The following is a 22,688-nucleotide window of genomic DNA, read 5'->3' as shown; positions in this document are numbered from 1 at the left end:
TGACTTCCACAGTATTAGTTTTTCCTACTATGGAAGTCTATGTTTGCAGGTTTTCAGCTTTCTTTAAAATATCTTCCTCTAGATACTCTATAATTTCATAGTATCTATAATACAAATATAAATTTGAACCCACTTGAGGGTACGTAAATAGTGAGTACATTTCCATTTTTGGGTGAACTATCCCTTTAAGTTTGATGAAGCGTCACTGTAAAGGAAACGTTCTTACCTTACCTTGTCTACTTACACTCATTAAAAATAGCATGTGGTCTGTGTCTTCAAACCGAAACTCTTTAGTTCCTCAATCGAGCTTTTGTACGAGGTGCAGCCACAGATAAACTGTTAAAAAAAAAAGTGCAGCTGCAGGGAGGGACGTTACACTTCGTACAGTTTGCTCGGCCACGCCAACCTCGAAACTTCCTCGCTCCTGATTGGTGGATGTGCGGCGATGAACGTGTTTCAGCTGTGACGTCAGACGCGAGGTTATTTAGTAATTTAATGGTCAAGGAGCACTTGTAGTTTTGGGAAACGCGTTTTATCGTGGTCAGCAGGCGACATGGAAATGACTGAAAGGTTCTGCCAAGGTGTCAGAGTTGACATGCCAAAGTAAGTTAAACAAACGTATTTCTGAAATGCTTGAATTATTTAGCATTTTGTTTAGTAAACAACTATAAATACAAACTTTCTAATTTTGGAGAGATCAGATATTGTTTGATTTCAATGCCCTCACCGTAATGTGTGCAGAAGAGTCTTTTAAAAGTTATAATTGTTTGTTTCATTCATAAAGTCAAATAAAGTAGAACGTGTCAGGAACTGTCAGTGCTGTTGAACATACAAACACAAACACGCTCACGCAGCCTTGGACTTGTACCCTTGGTGGTGTACAAAAGGACAAGTGGTGCTTTTGCAGTTATTTATCAATGCTCAGTTAAAGTTTAAGAAGCGCATATTCAGCTCTTTTTTTCTTTCCTTTTTTTGGTCAATGACCCCTCCATCTTCCTCATCCGAAACAGAACTCTGTCACATGGTTAATGTGTCACTCAAAGTTAATTTATCATCTCTATTTGCTCTCAAAATATTTTTTCTGCCATAATACAAATCACACAAGAGCATGAGTGAGGGGAAAGTTTTATGTTCACACATTTAGACTTTCTCCCTGATAATATAATTTCAGAAAAGTATTCTTTGCAAATTTCTTAAAGTGAAATCATATTAGCAATTAACAGCTATCAAAGTACATTGTTCACAGTCAATTAAATAGTGCTTTGTGCTTTGTTTTGAAGTCATATTTACATGTGATTTCAGTTCAAATATTCAAACTACCATGGTAAGCAATATAAAGAGCAGTTGTCATTGAACAAATGTGCGAATTTTTACCTCAATAAGCACGTTATATTTATCTCATGTAAACATCAATTCTGATGATAAATTAAAATCTGTTTGCAAGATTGTTAAACTTTACGTTGCAACAATAATGATAAGTTGATACCGTTAGTAAAGATGAATTGTTTTCAATAATATCTGACAAATGTATTATTATTATTATTATTATTATTATTATTATTATTAATGAGTATTATAACATTTCTATCTCAGTGTTTAAACTAACTCAGAAAGCTGAATAATTGTTCAAAGCCTATTGATATAATCTGTGAAGCCTGTTGAAATAATTAATGATTAGGCATTCATTACATTAATAATAATAATCATTAGATTATTCATTCATTCATTCATTTTCTTTTCAGCTTAGTCCCTTTATTAATCTGGGGTCACCACAGCGGAATGAACCACCAACTTTTCCAGCATATGTTTTTTTTATGCAGCAGATGCCCTTCCAGCTACAACCCATTACTGGGAAACATCCATACACACTAATTCACGCACATACATTATGGACAATTCAGCTTACCCAATTCACCTATACCACATGTTTTGGACTTGAAAACGGAGCACCCGGAGGAAACCCACGGATCATTAGATTAAATGATTATAATCCAATTAATGTGTGTTAATTAAATACATAATGGTAAAAACATAATAATAATAATCATAATTATTATTATTAATGCTTTTATTTAATATTTTTTTAACATATCCACTTTTTAATAAATATATATATAAATCAAAACTATGAAATAGCACAAATTACCTAATGTAAAAAGAATTGCTAAATGTTCTTAACAATCTATTTCATGAAGTGAAATTGTAAATGTTCATAGTCTTGTATTTGTATATATTTTACCATAGTGGCTCCACCTCCATGGCCACTGATCCAATGACAGAGGAGAAACTGAGAGACGACTTGAGGTTTTACTTCATGAGCCCTTGTGAGAAGTACAGAACCCGACGACAGCTGCCATGGAAATTAGCAGTGCAAATTTTTAAAATATTCATGATTACACTCCAGGTATTTATGAGAATACTTTCTTGCTGAAATCTGTTATTTATTTATTTATTTTTTAACACTGTAAGTCCACTATAAGTAAACCTTGATTCTACAACAGCACCTCAAGTGGGACTAACATTTTTTTTTAACCAATGTCAACTAGAGTGGCTAGGAAACCTGTTTGAACACAGTCAGTATTGCTCATGCTAATAGTGCAGAGATTGCACATTTTAGCTTTAAGTCTTTTTGAAGGATTTCTTATTATTTGACTGAATAAAGTAGTTTTGTCTTTGTAAATGATAATTTAACACTTAGCTACATATAAGGCTATAATGTTCCTTCAGCCAGACTGAAAACTTCTCCTCTTATGTTCATTCTTTCCAAAGCTCATACTTTTTGGACTGAATAACCAGCTTGTGGTGTCCTATAAAGAAGAGAACCTGATGGCCTTTAAGAATTTGTTTCTGAAGGGCTACAGTGGTGTGGATGAGGATGAATACAGTATTTCCATCTACACCAAAGAGAGAGTATTTGATAGTTTACACTATGTCTTAGATCAGGTTTGTATTTTTATTTCATCTGTCCTATTTGTTTTCTTACCATAATTTTGTTAGCATTAATTATGTAAATTGTTGCTTGTTGTCATCTTTTGTTCTATTGCACTTTATACAATTTCGATTTATCAATGCTGCTTTACATAGATTGACAGAAAGTGATAAAAAGCCATAACAGTATTTTAGTTTGTGGGACGCATTCAGCATATACAGTAAGACAGGTGTCAGCGCAGTAATAGAAAGCTACAGTAGTTCTAATTAGATTAAATCAGATTCAGTTCGGTTCATAGGTGCTGCATGTTAGTTTATTTAAAAAAACGTGCTAAGCAAACCTACTTGTTCATCTGACAAACAATGCTACAGTCAGTTATTCTGCTTTGAAAATGTTCATTCTGAAATGTTCATTCGGAGATCTGTTTAACTCCGCCCACTTCCAGTTTATCCAATTATATTTCGGCACCCAGGGTTGCCTTGGCATAAAACAGCATATTTCAGTCTTGGAGGCTGCTTCAATATATGCGGATTCAACTGAAAAAGTATTCCTGTCACTTCCAAAATTAATATTGAGCCACATGGATTGATTTAATAATGTTTTCACTACCTTTCTGGACCTTTGGGATAACACCTCAGATTTTAATGAAAGTATCTTCAGTTGTGTCTCAGGTGTAAGCTATGAAAAGAGGGTGAGTAATTTAGTAATGTGGATAAAGCATCATGTAAAATCAGATCAGGTGACCATGCTTATTTCTGCCTCAATTTCACTGTGTTCCACTCACAAGGCTGATCCATATGCCCTAATCCCTTGTAAGGGTTTACCCTCTAGAGCAGGCATGGGCAAACTTGATCCTCGAGGGCCGGTGTCCCTGCAGAGTTTTGCTCCAACACTAATCAAACACACCTGAACACCCTAATTAGTGTCTTTAAGATCACTAGAAAGCTACAAGCAGGTGTGTTTGATTAGGGTTGGAGCAAAACTATGCAGGGACACCGGCCCTCCAGGGTCGAGTTTGCCCATGCCTGCTCTAGAGTGACAGCTTCGAAAGGATTATTGGAGCATAGGGATGAGCCCTTCTGAATGGAATGCAGTGTGCAACATCATTCAACTGCCTAGTGTCCATCAGTTGCACCCTTCAAAATGCTTCATTAAAAAGGTGGCCAGTTTTGAGCACTTGAGTACTTGGAACGACACTTCAGTATGACGGCCATGATTGTTTTCTCTCCAATGTGCCATTTAAAGGGTGAAATATCCCATTTGAAATGCACCACTAATTGGCAATAATTATAGTAACATCCATTTTGTTTGTTGCACTGCTTGGTTTTCCTAGACATATACTGACATCTAGTGGTAAGGATGAATCATTATGTGAAAGAAGTGAATACCCTGATAAAGCAAAGAGTATGCAGCTAGACAACCAATTTCAAAATATCTGGTTACCCTGTCCTTTAGGCTTATGTAATGTATTTATCAAACCTATATTTCTTGATGTAAATTTATTGTTGAAACATGCACAGAATACAGTTTGTCTATTTCTTCGACAGTATGCACAGTTGCGAAACCTGTCTGTGGGTCCCATTAGTTACGCCGAAGAGAATGGAGAGTTTTCTCCCATGATCATCTGTAAGAAGAGCTACAAAAGAGGCGACGTCCAACCATCTGAGGATGTCTATGACATTGAGGCCCAGCTTGAAATAGGTTACACATTTTTAGAAAATGCTCAAATCTAGCATGAATCATAAATGTAGTGACTAAACTGGACGTTTTTGTCTTTTCAGTTTGCTTGACTCTTGATCCAAAGTCCATCACAACATGGAGAATGCACAATGCTTCGTTTTTTGAGTTGGACTTTTATAGGTTTGTAAACCTAAACTTTGTATCTTAAAATGTAAAATGTATCATGTTGTGATTTCAGTTATTTTGGTTGAAATGCAGGCTTGTTGAAATTGAGATCACGTTTGCACTCGAGGGAATTAATTTGCAGACAGTTCGTTCACACGAGCTGCCTGATTGTTGCACATTTTTTGTGAAGGTAAGACCCCTTTTAGAACACATACAATTTTGCGGAAAAATGCACACAAATTCATTTTAAAAAGCTTTTGTTATTTTTTTAAATAAGGGATCCAAACTTAAAAATATTTTGCACATTGTTTTTCTTTTTACTGTTATTTTGTAAGAAATAACTATGTTAAAAGGTAAGTTTTGTTTTCTGAAAATTTTTCATTCTTTTTTAGTATGAAGGACATTTAGTTGTCAAAAAATGTCTTTAAAAGCTAATCGTATCAATGATAAATCATAAAATATGTTTGACTTGCTTTTTCACATATATTGCACTGGTGTTTACGTTGCATCAAGTTAATTTTAAAACACTGATAACTTTTTCAGTAAAATGTACATTGTTTTATTTTTGTTATATTGTATTATATTAAATTTTATATGTGTAAGTTTGATGAATTTGGACTGTTGAGCAAATTTATAGTTTTGCGAATTTAATAAAAGTCCATTCATCCAAAAGCAAAAGAAAAATTGAAAATGTAAAATGTTTTTTTTTTTTTTTACATTCATTTGTTAATGAATAGTTTTAGTTTGCAAACATAGTAAGTTATGTCTACTTTATAAATGCAAATAATAGCAAAAATCATGTACGGATTCAATTTTATTTTTGTGAAAAGAAACACTATTGCAATACAAACTGTTACATATTGTTATGTTTGTTGTTGTTTTTTTTACTAAAGAGAAGTAAACATAATAAAAAAGGAATAACTAAAAAATAATAATAATAAGGGGAAAGAAACTGGGAAATGAGTAATAAAAGTTTACAAGAAATTATAACCGACTGAATGCAGTCATTCAACAATCAAACGTTCAGGTTGTCAATGATGAAAGTAACTATTTACAATTAAACCATATAAGATAATAATTGTTAAAGCAAACAAAAATTAAATTACTCTGAAATAAAAAAGCTAAAAGGATGGAGAGTGCATCTATTAAATGGAAGACAAGATGTTAAGTTATAAAACATTGCCACTTTTTAAAGAAATTAGTTTGCCCATCTAACCTTTTCCAACTTCAGAAAATACATATTCGTTTAGGTATCCATGAGCCATTGGGATGTAGTTGGAGGCTTATTTTATTTCCAGTGAAGTAAAATGCAGCACCTCATATACAGAGTTTTAAAAGAATCAATAAGAACAATCAAATGATCCTGATCCTGATTTAGCTTGCATTCATAATATTTATTTATTTCTTTTCAGATTGACTTTGATAACAGTTGTCATAGTGGGAAGATGAAACTGAGTCTTGATTTTGATGCTGTTAGTAGCTTGTGCAAAAACTGGAGGATTTCAGGAACTGGTGAGTAAAATGTTTAATTGCCATATAGTTTTTGATGTAATGAGAGACACGCATAAGGAACGCCTGTGTTTTACAGCTCAGAAAAATACTCTGTACCTCCTGATTTTCGATGGATTTGTTATTCTGGTGTGCCTTATTTCTGCCGTTCTCTGCACTCGCTCCATTATACTTGCTGTGAGGTTACTTCAGGTAACTGCATTAAACATTGCACATACAGTACACTCAAAAATTACTTTACTGCTTGTTCAAGCTACTTATTTAAAATGAGTTGGAATGACGCGATTCTTAAGGTTTTTGAGACAACTTAATCGTTTTTTAAAAAATTGAAGTGGATTGAACATAAAATAATTAAGTTAACTTAATCAATTTCTGTTGGAACAACATAAAGGAAATCTGTAAAACCCTGCATTTGTTACAGTGAATGTAAGGTTTTTAGTTATTTTAAAGTTATTTTTTAAAGTTTTTCAGTAGTTCTGTTATGAATCAGCGTGTTATTTCTGTGCGCTGTCAGTAATTTCTTGATGTGTCACTTCCTCTGTCCGCAGCGATTCTCCAGCTTCTGTCTTGACAATTATAATCATAAAGTGTGTGAAGAGGATCAGAGGGAGTTTTTGAATGGCTGGTATGTTTTGGTGATCATCAGCGACGTGATGGCCATCATCGGATCCATACTGAAGATGGAAATACAAGCTAAGGTGAAGACATTTTTGCATATTCAAATATGCTGAAAAAGACATTGTTGTCGTCGGATCGTAATTATTTACAAGATACTGTTTTTAGAATGTATCATTGAAATATTTGAATGTATTGTATTGGTATCTAATTAGTTTTTTATATATTGCTTTGAGTGTTTATTGTAAAGTATTTATTTAAATAAATATTTGAATGCAATTTTCACTTTTTGAAAGTTTATTTAAATTTGACAAAATATGACAAGTATTAAGTTAATTTACGCTTAATTTACCACATTTGTTTATTATGTAATTTAAATTTACAGAGAACATTTGCTTAATTTGTGTACATAGTTTAATTTTTAAAGTGAGTGTCAAGCAAATAATTAATATAGAAATGTCATTGTTTTTGTTAGTGTTATTTTTAATGCTTTTTACTAAGGAAGGTATTGTTTAAACTTGGGAGTAAATAATTATTCAAATTAATATTTCGACAGAACATTTACCTAATTTTTTTAAATCAAAATTACTGGCAAGAATATATATGTATATAAACTATGAACTCCTCTCCATCTTCATCCAGAGTCTGACCAACTATGACGTCTGCAGTATCTTACTGGGAACGTCTACTCTCATGGTTTGGGTTGGCGTTATTCGATACCTGGGATACTTCGAAAAATATAATGTAAGTCAAAATAAACAAGATCACAAGTGCATCTGTTTTTTTTTTTTTGATTATTATTATTGAGCACAGGCTGTAAAACAATTGTGATTGTATTAGACTGATCAATTAATACAACATTAAATGGCTTGTCGTGTGAGACAGGTGCTCATCCTCACCATGAGAGCTGCTTTACCGAAAGTGCTGCGCTTCTGTTGCTGTGCCGGGATGATCTATCTGGGCTACACCTTCTGTGGCTGGATCGTCCTCGGACCCTACCATGAGAAGGTACCCGCGGCTGGTCAACAGACTTATCAGTCATTTAGTTGGCCTGTTTAAAAGCGAAGATTATAGAATACGCAAGACATGTCACTCATATAGTTTTGAATAAGGAAAAGTGTAACAGTCAATATAGGAATGGAGCCCCGCCTTCTAGTAAAGGAGCCAATCAGCCATTGCTTTAGACTGAATATTCTCCAGGTGAGGGGCTCTGAATCTGTTTGTCAGTCAATCATTCAGTTAGACTGTCAGTTAGTCTTTCAATCTATCAGTAAATAAGTCAGTCCGTCTGTTTCAGTCAGTTGGTCAGTCAATCGTTCTATTGGCCAGTCAGACTGTCAATTATACAATCTATAAGTAAATAAGTCTGTTGGTCAATCAGTTGTTCTATCGATCAGTCAAACAGTCAGTTAGACAGTCTATCAGTAAATAAGTCCGTCTGTTGCTCAGTCAGTCAGTCAGTCAGTCAGTCAATAAGGTCTATCAATAAATTGATCAACTGGTCATTTTGTCAGTCAGACATTTTGTCTGTCTTTCTATCAGTCGGTCAGTCAGTTGGTCTATGAGTAGTAAGTCAGTCGATTGGTCAATCTGTCATTCAATCAGACTGTCAATTAGACAGTCTATCAGTAAATAAATCAGTCAGTTGCTCTGTCAGTAGTTTATACTTTCAGTTTGTCAGTCAGTCTATACATCAATTGGTCAGTCTGTCAATCAGTCTTTCTGTTTGGCAGTCAGACTGTCACTTAATCAGTTGGTCTGTCATAGGGCTGTTCACTTTGACAATACATTTTAAATCATTGAAATATGGACGTATTGAGGCAGACTTCACTGATTTGAGGTCTGTAATATGCATTATGAACAGCAGGTGGCAGCATACACTGACTTATACATTTAAAGAGACCTCTACACAGTATTTATCAAGTATAAATGGAAAATTAAACGGAAAAACAAACAAAATATCAACAATAACTGTAATGTTATAATGCCATGTATATGATTTTTATAATCTAAAAATGTTTAAAAAGCTAGTAGATATTGTATATTTCAATTTAGGCAGTGTGTGTCCAACATGCTTATACATATAATGGATATGTATGTATGTGTATATATATATATATATATATATATATATATATATATATATATATATATATATATATATATATATATATATATATATATATATATGTGTGTGTGTGTGTGTATATGTATATGCTTTTAATCTAGTTTTTCTTTGGTTTTGTTGCTTGATTTGGTTATTTTGCATTTTTGTTTTGTTTTGTTTGGTTGTTTTCTGTGTGGTTTGTGTTGATTATAATCTCCTTTAAATCGTTTTGTTTTGTTCTGTTTTGTATTTTGTTTGTTCTGTTTTATTCTGTTACTTGTTTAGTTTTGATTGTTCTATTTATTTAGGTTTGTTTTGTTTTTCTGTGGTTTTGGTTTGTTTCTGGGGTGGCACGGTGGCTCAGTGGTTAGCACTGTCGCCTCACAGCAAGAAGGTCGCTGGTTCAAATCTTGGCTGGGCCAGTTGTCATTTCTGTGTGGAATTTGCATGTTCTCACTGTGTTCGCGTGGCTTTCCTCCAGTTTCCCTCACAGTCCAAAGTCATGTGCTATAGATGAATTGGGTAAAAACAAAAATTGGCCAACAAATTAGTGTATGAGTGCATGTGTGGATAGATAGATAGACAGACAGACAGACAGACAGACAGACAGACAGACAGACAGACAGACAGACAGATGGATGGATGGATGGATGGATGGATGGATGGATGGATGGATGGATGGTTATATACAGTTGAAATCAGAAGTTTACATACACTGTATAAAAATGCACATAACCATAAAAAAGTCAGATGTTAATGTGACTAAACTTTTTCTCTTTTAGATAAGGATTATCAAATTCATTTCTGTTATGCTTAATAGCAGAATAATGAGAGAGGTGTTTTTTGAGAAGTTGTTATAACTTCCTGAAAGTCAAAAGTTTGCATACAATAAGATTATTATGCCTCTGAAAATGCTCAGATGATGGTGTCAAGGTTTTGGAAGTTTCAGATTGGCTAATTGACAACATTTGAGGTAATTGGAGGCACAGCTGTAGAATAGTATTTAAGGAAAACCTCAAACACACTGCTACCTTGTGTGTCAACATGGGAAAATCAACAAGCCAGAATCTACAAAATAAAGCCAGATTACAATTTTCTAAATTTCACTGGGAAAAAAGACAAATTTTTGGAGACATGTCCTGTGGTCTGCTGGAACTGAGATTGAACTGTTTGGCCATAATGACCAGTGTTACATTTTGGAGGACAAAGGGGAAGCTTACAAGCCTAAGAACACCATCCCAACTGTGAAGTATGAGGGCGGCCGCATCATGTTGTGGGGCTGCAGGAGGGACTGGTCCACTTCACAGCATTGATGGCATCATGAAGAACATTATGTAGAAATACTGAAGAAACATCTCAAGACATCAGCCAGGACATTAAAACTTGGGTCTTCCAAACAGACCATGACCCTAAGCATACTGTCATATTAGTTAAAATGTGCTTTAAGGACAACAGAGTGAATGTTTTGGAGTGGCCATCACAAAGCCCTGATCTCAATCCTATAGAAAATTTGTGGGCAGAGTGGAAAAAGCTTGTGCGAGGAAGACCGCCTACAAATCTGACTCAGTTACACCAATTCTGTCAGGAGGAATGGGCCAAAATTTCTTCAAACTATTGTGAGAAGCTTGTGGAAGGATACCCAAAACATTTAACCAAAGTTATACAGTTTAAAAGCAAAGCTAAAAAATACCAAGGAAATGTATGTAAACTTTTCACTGTCTAGAAATTTATAAAAAAATAATCTTAAAAATTCTCTCATTATTCTGGCATTTAGCAAATGTAAATCATTTAGGTAATCCTAACGGACCTAAAATAGTAAACGTTTAGTATGATTTAACACCAGACATTTAAAAAAAAAATGGTTATGTTCTTTTTTTAGAGTGTATGTAAACTTCTGGTTTCAACTGTAGATAGGTAGGTAGATAGATTTAATGTTTAATGTTATATGTAGAATTAATCGGCAACTGATTTAATGTAATGTCAGTATTTGTCTCCGATCTTTGCTTTTCTCTCACCTGTGACGTCTGTTCAGTTTGAGGATCTGAGTCGAGTGGCCGAGTGCCTCTTCTCTCTGGTCAATGGAGACGACATGTTTGCCACATTTGCCCAGTTTGAGCAGAAGAACACGATGGTGTGGCTGTTCAGCAGAGTGTATCTGTACTCCTTCATCTCGCTCTTCATCTACATGGTGCTCAGTCTCTTCATCGCTCTCATCACTGATGCATACGAGACCATCAAGGTACACTTTTAATAATTCAACAGTGGCTAAGTGAGTCTTACTGCACATATGGTTGAGTTTGAATTCAGCTGGTGTACGGTGTACATTTTAGGACAGTGGTGTCAAACTCCGTTCCTGGAGGGCCGCAGCTCTGCACAGTTTAGTTCTAACCCCGCTTCAACACACTTACCTGTAGGTTTCAAAACAAGCCTGAAGGACTTAATTAGTTTGATCAGGTGTGTTTAATGGGGCATATGCACACAGACTTTTCATTTCAGTCAGCCAGCCCCATGGCTTCCGGTTAAAAGTCATCCCATACAAAATAGTCGCGGTTAAGATCTAATTTCTTTAAAAAAACAGTGATCTTCACTGCCTGACTGATACGATATAAAGTGAGTATCAGACCAAACAAGAAGAACTGCATTAAATTATATTTTTCCATGCCATGTGTTTAAAATATGGAAATTAATTTTACCTCAGTATTTTCAGTGGAGTTTCTGCGCTAGCCTGCTGCTAATGACGGCGCCTGCATTTAAACAGTCTTTCGTTTCTTTGTATGCTTTAACAACTAAATGGATGCTTAAGTTAATTTAACTGATTGTATTTTAATTACATTAAAACATCGATGCTGTAAAAGGAACCTTATGAAGCTGAAAATAGTCACATAAAGCTTTCACCGGAAGTTCATCATTGGCTGAAAAACGCTGGCTGTGCATATAGTCCATTAGGGTTGGAACTAAACTGTGCAGAGCTGCGGCTCTCTAGGAACTGAGTTTGACACCTGGGTTTTAGGACATCCTCAGACCTCAGTCATACAATGACATCAATCAATCAATCATTTCAGACATCGTTCCTCAGACTGAAAGCCTTCAGGTCTCAGGAAAAACAATGTCAGGTATCATGTCTCGTACAATTAGGCGTCAAGAATCGAATGAAAAAATGTCTTTTTGTCTGATACCTTTTTATCCGACTCCGTCTTGCCTGACATCTTTTTTAGTCTGAGTCTGATTTGCCCGATGCCTAATTGTATGAGACTTGATACCTGATGTTGTTTTTCCTGAGACCAGAAGCCTTTCAGTCTAAGGAACTATACCTGAAATGATGAGGCATGACACCTTGTCATTGTATAACTGGGGATCCCAGGACATGCTAGACTATTTGTAAATGAGCTAACAAAGCCGCCAAAACAGCCCTAACAGGAAAGACAAAGGAGTGCAAAATCCCACCTTCGGATTTAAAAAGACTAATAAAAGGCTATATTCTTAACAAATGTCAAGCATAATGGGATCAGTGCTAAGAAAATAAACTTTTTAAAATTTAGCCAGAAATAGGAAGAAAATGCTATTTATTTGTTAACTCAAGTCATGATGAGATTGTTTACAGAAGATGGCATATTAGACACACGAGAGTCACACATGAACATTTACTCAACAGAGAAGATCCCCCAAAATGTCAATATTGCAACAGAAACCAAACTGTTAAACATATACTCGTGGAATGCCCTATTTTTAATGTTATCAGACAACAATTTTTATCTGGAGAGACTTTAAATGAAATATTTTTAAATTCAATTCAATTCACCTTTATTTGTATAGCACTTTTACAAGTTCACTTCAGTTTAGCTCAGTTCAGTGTGGTTTAATAATCACTACTGAGAGTCCAAACACTGAAGAGCAATCCATCGATGCGCAGCTCTACAGATCAAGCCAGTGGCGACAGTGTTGAGGAAAAAACTTCATTAATTGGCGAAAGTGAAGAACAAAAAACTCGAGAGAAAAAACTCGAGAGAAACCAGGCTCAGTTGGGCACGACCATTTCTCCACTGGCCAAACGTCTTGTGCAGAGCTGCAGTCTAGGCACTGGAGGCTGGAAGCTGAATCTCAGCAAAGACTAGTATGTCCCTGGAGCGTCCCAGGAATCAGTCTCACTTCTCCACTCCTCCATGACCACTACAGCAGCTGCTCAGGACACGGCCTGGTCCAGGATATGGAAACCTTGGGAAAATCTCATCGCTGGTCTTGGATCGATAAGTGACTCTGCATAGTCTGAGGGCCTCAGGATGAGTATCCCCAGGTGAAAATAGAGAATAAAGAGAATAATTAGCGTAGCTGCTGTTCATAGTGTATATAAACGAGATGCAGTGTGGAGCACATTCATGTATCATAGCGCTAAGTGATGCACTGAGTGTATGCTTTACTGAACAGATAGGTCTTTAATCTAGTTTTGAATTGGGAGAGTGTGTCTGAGCCTCGGATGTTATCAGGAAGGCTATTCCAGAGTTTAGGAGCCATAAATGAGAAGGCTCAACCTCCTTTACTCGACTTTGCTATTCTATGTTCTACCAGAAGCCCTGAGTTTTGAGATCTTAATAATACTTAATACTTAATCCAATAATGGCTTAATCCTAAATGTCAATATTTCTAAAATTGTTAAATTTTTAACAAAAGTAAACTGTTTTAGATTTGCTTTATCTTATTTATTATCATCATTATTATTAATATTTATGTATTTTATCTTGTGTGTTAATTATTGCTGTTGATGACTTTTAATTGTTAGAATATTTTTTATAATTATAGAAAAGTGGTATTTATAAAGTGTGGTAAACTTGATCTGTTTTTTGCCATGACATAGCCAGAGAAGCTGAAATGGCAATAAACTCAAAATTTTCTCTTGTATGACTGAGATCTGAGGATGTCCTAAAATGTACAAAGTGCTGGTGACATTTCCCGGACTTGTTCCTATTATTTCATAAGCTTTATCCATTATTGGATTAAGTATGAAGTATTATGAAATAATAATCGTAATAATAATACTGTTTTGAGTTGTTTTTTTAATCAAAGGGTTTCAGCCATTATTAGGGATATAATAATATGGCAAAATATAACAAAAATAGGTTAGTTAGTTCACAGATAATTAAAAACTCATTCATTTTCCTTCAGCTTAGTCCCTTTATTCATCAGGGGTCACCACAGTGCAATGAACCGCCAACATATCCAGCATATGTTTTATGCAACAGATGCCCTTCCAGCTGCAGTACTGGAAAACATCCATACACACTAATTCTCACACACACACATACACTACGGCCAATTTTGTTTATTCTATTCACCTATAGCATGTGTTTGGACTGTGGGGAGAAACCGGAGCACCCGAAGGAAACCCACACCAACATGGGCAAAACATGCACAGAAATGGTTTAATAGGTTCTTTTAATTGAATTAATTAAATCAACAGCTTCTATTATTATATTCGCACATTTGTAACCTCGTGTTTTTTTTAATAATAATGTTTATTGGATTTTCACAATACAGACAAAACAAAACATCTTCAAAAGACACTCAAAGAAAAATATCAACACAAAACGAAAAATATAGTTTAATGCAGAAAAATACATCTCAGATTAAATTTAAAGCAGGACCACCTCAAATAAAAAAGCGCTTTTGGAGATAATAATACAGTCACAATATTCATTTTAGCATGATAGAGCAAAGACTAGGTTCCAAATAATCCAAATATGGAGTCCAAACTTTGACAAAATGTTTTGTTTTTTGTGTAAAACACGGGTAAGATGTTCAAGGGGAATTAACTAAAACTTAATTTATCTTGTGTTTATTTAAATTTTTATTTAATTTTTTAATTCTTAATTTATCTATAAAGTAAAACTTCTCTTAATATTTTTTCAACCCAAAGTTATTTCTTTCGTTTTCTCCATGTTAACAATCCAAATGTCTATGATATTTTTAAGAAATGTTTTTGTTTTATTTGTTTTAATGTTTTTTTATGTGTCTGCTTTGTTTTTTGTTTTATTTAGTTTTTGTCTTTTGTTTTTTTGTGTGGCTCAAAATGCTTTGTTTTTGTGTTTATTTATTTATATATATATATATATATATATATATATATATATATATATATATATATATATATATATATATATATATATAACAGAACAAACAAAATACAAAACAGAACAAAACTATTTAAAGGAGATTATAAACAACACAAACCACACAGAAAACAACAAAACAAAATGCAAAATAACCAAATAAAGCAACAAAATTAAAGAAAAACTAGATTAAAAGCAAAAAACTGCAAAAAACTAATTTTAAAAAAAGTATATATAATTTTGTTGCTTTATTTGGTTATTTTGCATTTTGTTTGGTTGTTTTCTGTGTGGTTTGTGTTGTTTATAATCTCCTTTAAATAGTTTTGTTCTGTTTTGTATTTTGTTTGTTCTGTTTTATTCTGTTACTTGTTTGGTTTTTATTGTTCTATTTATTTTAGTTTGTTTTGTTTTTCTGTGGTTTTGGTTTGTTTCTGGGGTGGCACGGTGGCTCAGTGGTTAGCACTGTCACCTCACAGCAAGAAGGTCGCTGGTTCAAATCTTGGCTGGGCCAGTTGTCATTTCTGTGTGGAGTTTGCATGTTCTCCCTGTGTTCGCGTGGCTTTCCTCCAGATGCTCCGGTTTCCCCAACAGTGAAAAGTCATGCGCTATAGGTGAATTGGGTAAAAACAAAAATTGGCCAACAAATTAGTATATGAGTGTGTGTGTGTGTGTGTGTGTGTGTGTGTGTGTGTGTGACGTCATGGATTAGATAGATAGATAGATAGATAGATAGATAGATAGATAGATAGATAGATAGATAGATAGATAGATCAATTCATCCAGTCACCCAGTCTGTCCAGAGTGTATGGGTATTTCCCAATACTGGGTTGCAGCTGGAAGGGCATCCGCTGCATAAAACATATGCTGGAATAGTTGGTGGTTCATTCCGCTGTGGCGACCCCTGATAATCAAGGATTAAGCCAGAGGAAAATGAATGAATGAATGCATGTTTTTTTCCTAGTTATTGTTTTGTTTGACATTTCTTGATTTTTATTTGATATTTCCTTTTTTAAAATGTTTTTTTTATTGTTGTTGTTGTTGTTTTATGTTTTTTATTTAACTGCTGTAGTTTAGGGTAATAAAGGGTCGGCAGAACATAAAAACATTAAAAAAATTGTAAACTATGACATCATTATTTACAATATATTCTCTTTGCTGCTTCACATAACAAATAAATCAGCCAAACCAAACCAAGCCACACTAAACTTATTTGCAGCTCTTTACATCAACTTCTTCATTTTGCCCAGGGTTACCAGACAACAGGCTTCCCCATGACAGAACTGCATTGGTTTCTGAAAGGCCAGAAGGAGCGTTTCCCCCTTCAGGGCCAGGAGGAGATGGAGCCAGAGATGGTCCAGCCTTCGGGCCTGCTGTGCTGCTGCCAAAGGTACAGTACAGTACAGTACATGAGAAGCTCAGCCACTGTGGCATGAGAAAGGGAATTAGTGGTGGGAGAGAAAGACAGACACACCCTGCAAAGTGCTGATTACAGAGAAACGCTCTCTGTGGAGGGGGAAAAAAAATGAGGAGGCTTCCCTTGCCTTGCAGAAACGATAAACAAACCAGAGTTTAGAGGAGAAAGCGCTGCCCATTATTGTCCTGCGCCTCTTCCAGCTTTTTGGCGTGTAAGTCTCTAAGCTGTTTGGGGGGAAAACATGAAATTCGACTCCACATTGTTTGTGCGAGTGTTAAATGTGAGGAAAGGCTTGGGTAAAATTTGATGCTGCGTATAAATCTCAGGTTTAAAACAGGCCTGTGGCCAGCTATGATGTCACTGAGGTCCAGACCTCCATATGTTTGTCATGGTCGAAAATATTCAGTTGAAGACTAACTTATTAGCCCTACTGTGAAATGTAAAATTCTTGAGATGTTTAACAGAACGAGGAAATCGTTCCAGTATATCTAATTAGATTTTTCTTCTGGAAAAAATGGGTTTCTTTTCATTTGGTTGGAATAATTTAGTGTTTTTAATAAAATATTTTTAGCAACTTTTGGTTTCAGCTGTATATGATATAAATAATTGTAAAATAATATTGAAGAATCGCAAATTTCTGATATTATTTACATGTCTGGTATTATGTTTTATCATATATAATGTTATTATGTTATACTATGTTATTATTTAAATGATCATAATTCATTTATTCAGTTTAAAAGGGTGATCCATTACTATATCATATTTTAAACTTTAGAGTATGTGTAATATAGCTGTGTGAACATAAACAACATCTCTGAATGTAATATGCTCAAAGTTCAATGCAAAGGGAGACATTGGCTTTTACAGAGTTAGCTTGGCAAAGCCTACAGCGAACAAAGTTTGGGGTCTACAAAAAATACATCTGGGCTAGTGAGATTACAAACACTTCAGGTTACATGCATACACCCCGCACACACACCCTGCGCAGCGAAGGGGCGTGGCCAGTGATGTTATAGCAGAGACAGCTAAAATGCCGTCCAAACGCATTTCCACAGTGCTGCTTCAGTTTCTGTTTTGGGGCTTCCAAAGGACATGACACAAAAAGAGAAGTGCTTACAATTTAATTTGAATTATATTCCAGAGAATTATTAAAAAATATATATGGCTAGCATTTGACAAAGGAGAGCTTCCAGAATCTCTCCCAGTTCAGTGCTGGATTTGGTTAAAAACTCCTCCAACCGACGAAGCTGTGGATTGTGAGCCACAATCTGTATGTATTTTTATTTGTTAAAATTGACCAAATACATGCACAGTGTCTAGCGTTAACGGTGTGTTGTAGTGAGGACGTAAACAAGGATGTAAACAATGGGAAATGCTATTTGGCACCGCTAACGATTTAGCTACAAATTCTTATTTATCACTCAAACCGCTGTAAACACCCACAATCTTCAGCAGCGCTGCAGTGTCTCTCTATGTGGAGACTTTCCCTGCGTTCTACAGCTCAAATAACGTTATACATCTCAATAACTCGCGAAAGATATGTGAACGTTTCATATTACTAACACATGCTTATTCCGAATAAATGCGAAAGACACTTGTCAGATTTTATTTTAGAGAGCAGGCTGAGGTTCAGCTCTGTGCTCTTCATTTTTCTGTCTGATCTAATAGCTTCTCTGACTGACTGTTTACACAGCGCAAAAAAATTGTGTGCTTGAAGGCGCTTGACACTTTGAATTAAAGTAAAAGAAAAAGTAAACTCTGTTCTTAAAGTCAAATTTGTAAAAAGGTTCAAATGTAATTTACTCCTGTGATGCAATGTTGAATTTTCAGAATCATTACTCCAGGCGCTAGAGTGATACATTTCTTTAGAACTCATCTAAATATGCTGATTCGATGATCAGGAAACATTTCTGATCAGTATCAGTGCTGAAACCAATAATAGCTGGGTTACATTGCTGAATATCTGATGATCTGAGTTCAAGAGAGCAGCATTTATTTAATTTAGAAACCTTATTTTATTAAATGTAATTTTTGGTAAATTTAATGCATAATTTGGTGAATTAAATGAATAATTTCTTATTTTTTAATAAAAAAAACCTTACTGACCCCAAACAACTGAACGATATAATGACATCCAGGGCTTTACCTACAGAATTACCCAACACGAAACCATAAATCTACCCTGTTAAGTTCTCTTTTAGGATTCAAGAATCAATTCTAGAAATCTTTAGTTTTGCTTCCTCTGGAAACACCCTGAGAGCTCAAAATTATACTTTTAATTTGGTTCAAAATTTGACAGAACCCATTTAAATACATATACCTAATTTGTGTACTTTTTTACAGGATTTCCAAAGACGACACCATTGTCCTCATCAGCTGACCGCTGCCACTGATTAAGCATTAAATCTACTGAAAACTGCTGTGGATTTGCAGCTTAATAATGGAAAGATTGTGTGTAACATGTTTACTGCTCCATGCAAAGTACTTGGTTCATGCGCTACACAGGAAGCAAGAGCTCAGTGAACATGCCAATTTCATTAGAAACCGGTAAAACCTGCATTAGCAAGCAGATAAATGCCAAACATCTTTTAAAGTGCACTGCAATCCAATTACAAGAAACAAATGAAGCGCTTTGTGGGTCAAATGCCACGTGCATATGAAGTCTGATGTCCAATCTGTAAAATGATGCCTGTTAAATGTCCTAAACTGGAGGAAATATTATGCATGTGTCATCATTAGAGTTTTACATTAGAGAATGAGTTCAGATTACGCGTTTGTTGATTTTTATCAGCCCTTTGACGTGTTTCAGTACCTCAAAGGCATTTATAACTCAATATTTAGAAGATCTCTTAATATTACACTTTAGATATGCAAGGTGTTTGAGGAATGTTTGTAATGTTCAACACACTGGAAGTGCTCAGCATGCATTGTTCACTCATAGCCGAGCTAATGCCTTTGTGGAGATGATCATTCTGTATGAGTGAATGGTGGATTATGCTTTATCAGTAAGGCAGTTCCTATGTGAATTGCTTGGTAAGCACTTAGTCACTGGGAGAAAGATATTTGGTGAAGGAAGTAAAGATGATGATGATAATAATAATAATAATAATAATAAACATTTATTAGATGCCTTTGCCTGTGCTATTTCTCATTTTGTTTTGGGTTTTATTGTTTGCTTGTCTATAGCTTTATTTAAATAGTACAATTATATATTCTAAAATGTTTAGATCTTTTTTTTTTACTTTTCTGATCGTATGACCTCAAAAACTATTAAATCTGAAGCACTTAGTGTCTAGAATGATCGCTTCACTTCTTGTTTCAATAGGAAATGAAACTTAATACCAAACTAGACAATGCAACCCGATTTACCTGCCCTGTTATTGATTTATTTTACATATTTTAATATTATACTGTTCAACAAAACAGTTTTAGCCCCCTTATACAGTAAGATAATTACAGATTGTTGACAGACAATGGGTCATCAGCATCTTAAATCCTCCATCCATCCATCCATTAAATGTTATGTACATTTATAAAGCTGCACTTTGTATTATACACACCTGCCAACACTGCCGTTTTTCCCGGGAGTCTCTCGTATTTCAGACCCACCTCCTGCCACCCTCCCGTTTTGTTATTTCTCTCTCCTGGAAAACTCCCGTAATTTCACAACCTACTCCCTCCCAGTCCTTAATTTTTTGGTACAGTCTGTAACACCCTCGGGTCGCCAACTTTGGTATAGTATCTGATCGCAGCGGCCGCCCGAAACCCACTCCATAGTACAGTTACTAACACCACAGCAGGTCTATAGTTATTAACCCAGTTCTCAACAGTGTTATTCAGACAACTCACCCCCAAACAAACCTCCACCCTGGGCTCCCGGATTTTCAGAGACAAAAGTTGACATGTATGGTATTATATCGTCTTTGCATCAAATTCCAAAAAACTAATGATCGCTTATGTGAAGAGTTTGTAATTCACAGTCAATGCGCGGAACAGTAAATTTGAGATCTTCTATCGTCTGGCTGCTTATATCACTCACAATTTTTTTCATTTTTGTGAAAGTCTTGATAACATTATTATTGAGGTTTTCTATTATTATGTCAGCAAATAGGAATGTTAAAAATGTATTTGTGGTACTCTCCCATTCTCTGCGCTCTAACTTTAACCAACTATGATGGTGACATCCGCTGCTCGCAAATCCGGAAATGTGAAATTGGTGCATACAGTCATGTGCTGCCTTCCAATTCACATACTTACACTACGCCCTAAAAGTATGTACTTTTTTAAAAATTATTTGTAATGAAAACTATATACTATTAAGTTTGTATTAGGTGCGTCCCAAATTGCATACTAATGCTCTATTCTTCACCATTTTGTAGTATAGTGTATATAGTGTAAGTAGTGTGTTTACACTGAAACTCTAAAAATAACAAGTGCACCTTTATTACCCGGATGATACACTTATTCAACCGGTAAAAAAAAAAAGAAGTGTGTAATGTTGGACACTTCACGATCTCAACGGCCCCAGCTTTGTTCAGGTAGAGCAAGTGGCAGAGCTTTCAGGCACTGATGTTAGATAACTTTATTTATTTTGGAATGTGAAAGCAGAATTCTGTGAGAGTGATTATACCGCTTCCCGATGGTAAACATGATTATTCTCATGGCAGGTATTATTTGTTACTTTAGTCATTTATTTCACTAATTTAGCAATCGTCAAACGTCATCAGTGAAATGGTTTGAATTTCCACTTAGTAAAAAACCCATTAGTGTTCCATTTGGGACGCCACTACATTCATATACTATGCTGTTGAGTGTGGAAGTGTATAAGTACATAGTGCATAAGTGCCATTTGGGATGCAGCTTATGCAAGCGGACATGCTACTTCCTCCTTAACAGATCATTATGTTGCTTGGTTATGTCCCCTGTCAATCATTTCGACACATCATCCACATTTCTTTCATATTTAATAACCTTCCTTCCTTAGAGAAGCATCAGCAGGATAATCTGCCATTCGCAAGTCTTTCATGCAGAGAAATCTCCCCAGGTCTTTGGGTATGCATTTAGTTAAGTTAAGGTCCATTTAAGTTAAGGTCCAAACAAATCTTGATATAAGTTCACATTGTTATTGCAGATGAAATATAACACTGAAAACGTGGTTTAAATGTTGTTAAAATAAGATTAATAAGTTGGCTAGATATTAAGTAATCATTCAAACTATTTTACCGAAGCCTCTCTACTTGATGATTGGTCTTATGTGTCCACCATGTTTGTAGTTTATTTACCCTGTTTACCCGAGTTTGTAGTTCTAATCGAATTCACGTCTAATGCGAAATGTATTGTGGGTTAGGATTGCATGATTTACCGGTACTTTGGTAGTATCGTGATACTATGGCGGTGCTACTGTAGTTTGTAAACAGTAGTATCGTCATAAACCGTCTATCTGCAATACATAATGCTGCACGTGGAAAAGTCGCTAAAATGCTCACACATTTGTGCAACGATAGACCATTTTATTTGAGTAGTCTGTGGAGCCCTTTAAGGTTGCAAACTGTAGAATTCACGCCTTTTATGGTAGCCTATTGCACGTTTTCTGACGCTACGGTTTGAATCCGAGTCAGTTTATTTCTGCTCCTGTCAATATGATTTAGTAGCTAAAACAACCGCGCCAATCTCGATTCTTACCCGATAAGAAAGAAAAAAATTGATACAGGAAACATTGAAACAGTTTTTGACCACTTCATAAAGCCTAATTTGGATGGAAAAATGCCAAAAAAAAGCTCTTTTTGTAACAATTTCGTTTGGTATAATTTGTATCTTTATTTTTATGTATTTTTTAGTTGGTTAGTTATCTACAAAATAAACCAAAAGAACGAATACATTTCAGGTGAAGTGATGTGCAAATACTTTTTTTCAATAATAAGCGAATCATTAATTTAATTCAGGTAGGCCTATTATAACAAATAAAATATAGTATTTTTGACGATTTGAGTTATGAATTACAGTATCGCAATACTACTTAGTATCATGATACTTCATCTGTTATAGTATTGTAACAAGAATTAATGGTATCGCGACAACCCTATTGTGGGTAATATTAGCACTTAGAGTATGAACGCTTCTACATTTTGAATATTAACCGGAAATAGTAAACAATCCGGTAAACTT

The 22,688-nt window shown here is 35.0% G+C and overlaps 1 protein-coding gene across 1 annotated transcript; it reads left to right on the top strand.

The window, feature by feature from the left end:
• Nucleotides 1-509: 509 nt before the first annotated feature.
• Nucleotides 510-19,236, top strand: mcoln2 (mucolipin TRP cation channel 2). The gene is made up of 14 exons (XM_056448597.1): nucleotides 510-603; nucleotides 2,245-2,404; nucleotides 2,770-2,943; nucleotides 4,477-4,630; nucleotides 4,711-4,789; nucleotides 4,868-4,964; nucleotides 6,187-6,286; nucleotides 6,363-6,475; nucleotides 6,832-6,981; nucleotides 7,541-7,642; nucleotides 7,784-7,906; nucleotides 11,038-11,244; nucleotides 16,354-16,493; nucleotides 18,867-19,236. The coding sequence occupies exons 1-14, from the start codon at nucleotides 554-556 to the stop codon at nucleotides 18,901-18,903; spliced, it is 1,686 nt and encodes a 561-aa protein (XP_056304572.1). The 5' UTR covers nucleotides 510-553; the 3' UTR covers nucleotides 18,904-19,236.
• Nucleotides 19,237-22,688: the final 3,452 nt, after the last annotated feature.

The sequence above is a fragment of the Danio aesculapii genome, chromosome 22 (assembly GCF_903798145.1).
Source record: "Danio aesculapii chromosome 22, fDanAes4.1, whole genome shotgun sequence".
NCBI classification, from domain to species: Eukaryota; Metazoa; Chordata; class Actinopteri; order Cypriniformes; family Danionidae; genus Danio; species Danio aesculapii.
Note: the sequence above shows the minus strand (reverse complement) of the source record. Positions and strands in the feature narration are given on the sequence as shown.

Coding starts and splice junctions, on each gene's coding strand:
- mcoln2 (XM_056448597.1), top strand. CDS start 554: ATGGAAATGACTGAAAGGTTCTGCCAAGGTGTCAGAGTTGACATGCCA. Junction 4,790..4,867: donor TTTGAGTTGGACTTTTATAG/GTTTGTAAACCT, acceptor GTTGAAATGCAG/GCTTGTTGAAATTGAGATCA. Junction 6,982..7,540: donor AGATGGAAATACAAGCTAAG/GTGAAGACATTT, acceptor ATCTTCATCCAG/AGTCTGACCAACTATGACGT.